The following is a 6,474-nucleotide window of genomic DNA, read 5'->3' on the forward strand; positions in this document are numbered from 1 at the left end:
TTCTTCTCTGTCTCAATACTATTCCTGACAATGGCAACCCTTAGTGCACGTGGTAAGAATATGTTACCCGTATAGATGTAATGTGGAAGGTGGTGTGTAAGGTGTAATATGAAATGTGAATGTGTGAGTGTTATGTGGGGTAAGTAGGTGTACCTATGTCCATTCGACTTTTTGTAATGATTAGATCTTTTACTATATAAATCCCCACTCGTGGGGCATGAAAAGAGAAAAATAATATTGAAGTTACCCTCAACCGTGTGTCGCGATTCTCTCTCTCTCTCTCCTCACACACACACACACACACACACAGTCTCTGTGCATCTTTCCCTCTCTCCCCTCACATTCGAACCCCCTTGGGAGGGGGGTGGAGCCGATCTTGGCTCCACCCCCCACCCATCAACAGGAAGCAAATCATTTAGTTTTAGCGAGGTAAAGAATTTACTTAGATGTTCGACATTAACCTCAAGAATTCAAAACTAGATTAAGGTTTAGAGGCATGACCTTTTGCTCTTAATGCTTTTGCTTGAGCTTATGGCATTGCTCTAAATTGTGACACTCTTTTCTATATGCCCATGGAAGACTAAGTCGTGTAGAGTCGTTTAAAAGAATTCATTGGATGTCTTATGTTTCCCAATTATTTGTGACTAATAAGGAATATACGCCAAGGGTTGTCATGGTTCATCCTCGAAGTATGTTTAAATCTCAACTTCATCTTTGAGGTTTTATAAGATCCTTATGCAAAACTACGAGGTGTATTAAATAGATGGAGGTTCCAATATTGTTAAATCATTATAATTCAATATGGGTTTTCAATTAATTCTATACTATTGTTTATAAATAACAATCCTTTCTTTATTCCTTGACCCGATTCAATATTAATTTGGCTTCAGCCTTGATATTTACTCCAACTTTTAGATATTTACTTGCTTGTGAAGCACCTCACAAGTACTTGGGAAAACTGTTTTCTATTCTTCGGCTTCTATCACAAAGAAGGAATGCCTATTTATAAGCTCTACAAACATAACATGCAATAGGAACTTGACTGACATGTAATAGACTCTTGCCTAACATACAAGACTATGCGATGGTTCACCCCATTATCAAAAAAACATTTGGCTTCATTGGAGCCACATGGAAAAACATTTATTAAGAGAATTTTTCCGCAATGGTCAAACCAAGAGAAGCATAGATATTGTGGGACAGTGTTGTCTTTTGCTAAAGTTCAAAGAATCGTCTTGCAACAAGGGTAAATGAAAATATCTCAAAGGATATTCCCTAAACATTCTTGAACTATATTTACAAATACATGCATACATACACATAAAAGCTTCTCACTCTATGCAATTAGGTTTCATAAATAAGAAATTGATCAACTGTAAATTCTCGTATGATTAGTTATATGATCATGTTGATCTTGATTAAGCTCTAACAAAAAATATATTTGGAGGGTACCTTGCAATTATGTACATGGTAGATTCCTTAATTAGAAAATCCCTTTCCCTCAAAGATATAGGATGAAAGCCGTAGGTGCTTAATTTCTAAGGCTTATTATATGGTAGATTAGAGAATAATATTAATCAAGCAAGTATTAAATGGGTTGAAATTAACATCTAAAGCCATTTGAATTCAAGCGGGTGAAAATAGAGGCACTAAAACAAATTAGAAATGGATGTTGTATGCACAATTAAGAATTTACATGTGATGCTTGTTTTATTAATAGGACCCTTTTCATCTTAAGAATATGGGTGTACGATCAATGGTACCCCCTTGTAGTTGTAGAAAATATTTGTATAATAGCATTCGTGATGTAGGATTCCCTTCAAAAGTTTGCCATGTTTGCATATTTGTAACCAATATATCACTCCTAATTTTAATATTGCCTCGAAAAGGAAGAAGTAACTAGCTAGTCTTTATATTTGCCCAAAGTGTAATAAATTACAAGTAGACTTCATATTGAATTTAGTCTTAATTTATTGGATTAACAAGATACCTACATTCATGGAAAAAAGGGACAATGTTGTAAAGCCAATATTTAGGAGCAAATTACATATTCCCTAGAATAAGAGTACTATGATGAATGCAAAATCATTCAGATCGCTCGAAAGTCGAATTCTGCAGGCTACCACTTTGAAATGAAACAAGAGTTTTTTTATTATGACTACCGAAATCAAACTTGTTGCTTACAAGTTGGGCTCAAAAGCCTTATTATAATTTAAGGAGAGTAAATGGGTTAGCCCATCACCAGGACAAGCCATGCAACTCAGACCACCACACACAAATGGTTGTGTCTCTACTTCACATTTTCCTCCTCAAGCTTTTCGCCACATCACCCTCTCTCTCTCTCTCTCCACTCATGTTTTTCTTCCTCCAATAGACTTGTGCCACATCGGCTCTCTTCGATATCCATCTCACATTCTTCTTCTCCAATGATCTTATGCAACATCATCACCACTTCTCTCTCTCTCTCCATTGGGCTATTGCTAGTGCCTCAGAGTTTTCTGGTTTTTTGTTAAGTCTCATTACGAGATAATATATATGTATATGTATGTATATATAATAGAGAGCGAGCGAGCGAGAGAGAGACACGTAGGATTGTTGTCTACCCCACATGCTGATCTTCCAATGACCCAATGCCATTTAGTGATGGATTTATGTTTGATTTCATGATGTGGTGGTCATGGGCTCCATTTGTTTTGTTGGTTCTTGTGTTGTTATGTGGACTTCATATTTTTTCAATATATATGTATGTATGTACATATGTGCAGGCTTGTATATACACACACCACACACACACACATTGGAGGAGGAGGGAGGATTTGAAAACAAATACATACATATGTACATAAATGAAATAAATAATACATTAAAAATACATAAATAAATTCATTGAAAATATTTTTGTGGATCCAAGGAGAAACAAAAGGAGGAGGAAGAAGAAGAAGAAGAAGAAGTAGAAGAAGTAGAAGAAGTAGAAGTAGAAGAAACAGGGGGGGTCTCGCAGGAGATCTGCGGCTGCGTTCTGCAAATCAGACATAAAGGAAGCGAAGAGAAGCGAAGCGAAGCTCCCATACCCGACTTTCTTCTCTGATATAAGACATAAATTCACTCGTCTCCTCCGTTTGCCTCCATTTGTCGGATAAGTAAGTAAGTAATCGCCCACAAACCATCTCTGCATCTTTTAAGGGTTAATAATAACACACACTCACACATAAATTCATCTCTTCACCCCCTTGAGCTCTAAAGTATATAGCCATGGCATCTCTCGTTGCTTCATTATCTGTAGCTACACAGTCACCCATTAACTTCTCCTCTAACCTTAACACATCGAGCTGTAGCTCTAAACTTAGCCTTAACCCTAACCGTAAGTCTACCCTTAACCCAAACATTAATTCAGCTCGATGTTCGTCTCTCTCCCGAGCTCTCTCATTTGCTTCCAAACACCCATCAAACAAATTTAGGGTTTTTGCATCGTCATCATCAGCAGCAAATGATGATGAAGAGATCGCCGCTACCTCTTATGAAACCGAGGATAAAGGTGTTTCTACAACGACCAAAGAAGCCGAGAATGATGAAGACAAGGGTGGATATGAAAGTAAGAATGATGGCATCATAGTCGAGCTTAAGCAATCTCTCATTGATAACCTTACGGGTACCGATCGTGGACTCAAGGCCAGTAGTGAGGTTCGAGCTGAAATTGTGGAAATTATTGCGCAAATCGAATCCAAGAACCCGACGCCTGCCCCTACTGAAGCTCTTCCACTTCTCAACGGGAAATGGATTCTTGTGTAAGTAATAGTTATATCATATCATATCTCCAAACCCTAAAATCCTAAACAGCTTAGCGGGAAATGAATTCTCTTGTACCCACCCACAATCGTATCATCGAAATTCATGGATTCTCTTTCCCCTCTGTTTTCATGTCAAAACTACTAAAACCCTAAATCCCTAAATCCCAAATCCCAAATCCCAAAACCTCTAAATCTCTTGCATATGTTTATTATATTAAAAAACTTGAAACCTAAAACCCTGGGCCTAAACAGTGATGGATTTTTACAAAACCATAATGTCCTAAAATCTACTAAAGTTTAAAAAACCTAATCAATTCCTTAATCGCTCCTTGTTTTGTCTCTCTAGTTTCATGAAAGAAATTTCTCTTTTGTTTGCAGGTACACATCATTCTCTGAGCTTTTCCCTCTCCTCGCAGCCGGAACACTGCCATTAGTGAAAGTGGGAGAGATTTCTCAGTTTATAGATTCAAATGCTCTCACAGTTGAGAATTCAGTCACCTTCACAGGTCCTCTTGCTACCACTTCTTTCAGCACTTCTGCTTCCTTTGAAATTCGAAGCCCGAAAAGAGTTCAGGTATGGGGCCTCTAAATGGAAATTGGCCACTCTATGACTATGTACCTATTCATCTTACCACTGACAGTATTACTAGAAATTACAAAATGGACGTGGTTACCATCAGTAGACATCAGTAGACATTGAATTTCACCCCATCACCATTATTGCTAGACATGGGCCTAATGGCAATCACTAGGGATGGTTTACGGGTATTTTAGGCGTGGATATATCTGCCCAATTATGGGGCAGATATATCCATGACTATGTACCTATTTATCATACCACTGACAGTATTACTAGAAATTGCAAAATGGACGTGGTTACCATCAGTAGACGTCAGTAGACATTGAATTTCACCCCATCACCATTATTGCTAGACATGGGCCTAATGGCAATCACTAGGGATGGTTTACGGGTATTTTAGGCATGGATATATCTGCCCAATTATGATACGGTGACATTGCCTATACAGCCCCTTAACACTACCACCAGAAATGGCTATCTGTCATGTTTAAACTGTCGCTAGACACTCTATCCACCTTGTTTATAGCATTGCCAGATATGTATTTGCACACATTTAGACTGTTGCAGACATGGCTATTTGCCTATCCAGAAAGTCCTTTGTGGTTATCTGGCTGTTGAGAACATTGCTATACATATGCCTATTTGGCTGTTTAGACAGTGGCTACGCATATGGCTGCTTGGCTCTTTAGAGCGTGGCTATGCATATAGCTATCCACCATTTATTGTCACTAGCTAGACATGGCAACACCTTTTTAAACTTTAGCTGTTTCATTTGGCAGATTAAGTTCGAGGAAGGAGTGATTGGGACACCACAGCTCACTGATTCCATTGAGATCCCTGAGAATATTCAATTTTTGGGCCAGAACATTGATCTCACCCCAGCTCGAGGTTTACTTAATTCACTGCAAGAAGCGGCATCCTCTGTTGCGAAAAGGATATCGGGTCAGCCTCCACTCAAGTTTCCTATCCGGACCGATAGAGCTCAGTCTTGGCTTCTAACCACATATCTCGATGAAGATCTTAGAATATCTCGTGGCGATGGTGGAAGCATCTTTGTTCTTGTGAAAGAGGGTAGCTCTCTCCTTGAGGATTTGTAAGAAATTCTCATGGTTCATGATGTGGATTGAGTAGTTGTACTAACATTTATTTCCCCAAGTGATTCCGTGGTAATTGGAAAATTTATTATTATTATTATTATTACTTGGTGATGGGAAGCTGTACATAACTGGGAGGATAAGGAATTGAGAAGTTCCTGGACTTATTGATAAACTGTTCCACCTCAAATGCTGCTATTAGGCAAATTGGAAATTTTATTGGGAGAATTTAGTACCGGTTTCAGTGTTTGTAAGTGAGATTTCCTTGACTAGAACAGACATTTTGGAAGTTCTAGAAAATAATATTGCGAAGGCTTCCTCATGTTTCATTCATGTGATTGGACTCTGCTCGACCTGTCTATAAATGAACATAATTGCTTTATGAAAAATCATATAGGGTATTACTGTCTTAGATCAAAGGAAAGAGGAAATAATATAGAATTAATACCAGATTATGATAGAGTAACAGTTAACATTGCAATTGACTTTGGGAAGCATAGGGGCCAAATTTACTAGAAGCTTTATTCAGTTCAGGAAGTTACGCTGAACCAAGAACAAGTTTTGGGGATTTGTATAGGATGCTGAATCTTCTCTAGCATTCAACCATCACCATCAATGAGGTTTTTAACCTACGACAGAGTCAGAACTGTTATTATGTCCTAGAAGCATCTTGACAGAAAACTTGAAGATTAAAATGTTAAAAATCCCTTGGAAGCTCCTAGGATAGATCAGTTTGAGTTCTTGACATCCACGATATCTTTTTATCAACCATACGTAAGCCTACACTTGTGACACTAGTGAATGTGCACTTGAATACATACTTGTGATGGAGTTGTATGTTTTCTATGCATCATTTGGGCGTTCCTAGGACTGAATGTAAAATTTCCCTCCCTCTACAAAGATCTCACAAAAAACATGAACATCGTCGCTAAGACTCACATGTAATTTTCCAGTAAATATATCATGTCACAATGATTAAGATTTGTCAAGACAAGCAAGAGCATTTAGGTAT

At 38.0% G+C, this 6,474-nt stretch overlaps 1 protein-coding gene across 1 annotated transcript; it reads left to right on the plus strand.

Annotated features, from left to right (window-relative positions):
- The first annotated feature begins 2,981 nt into the window (after window positions 1-2,981).
- LOC147860027 (Plastid-lipid associated protein PAP / fibrillin family protein) lies at window positions 2,982-5,565 on the plus strand. The gene is made up of 3 exons (XM_087324746.1): window positions 2,982-3,785; window positions 4,167-4,362; window positions 5,148-5,565. The coding sequence occupies exons 1-3, from the start codon at window positions 3,253-3,255 to the stop codon at window positions 5,463-5,465; spliced, it is 1,047 nt and encodes a 348-aa protein (XP_087180872.1). The 5' UTR covers window positions 2,982-3,252; the 3' UTR covers window positions 5,466-5,565.
- Window positions 5,566-6,474: the final 909 nt, after the last annotated feature.

The sequence above is a fragment of the Azolla caroliniana genome, unplaced genomic scaffold, assembly GCF_043228905.1.
Source record: "Azolla caroliniana isolate FFs.n. ecotype wild unplaced genomic scaffold, voAzoCaro1.0.p SCAF_9, whole genome shotgun sequence".
NCBI lineage: Eukaryota > Viridiplantae > Streptophyta > Polypodiopsida > Salviniales > Salviniaceae > Azolla > Azolla caroliniana.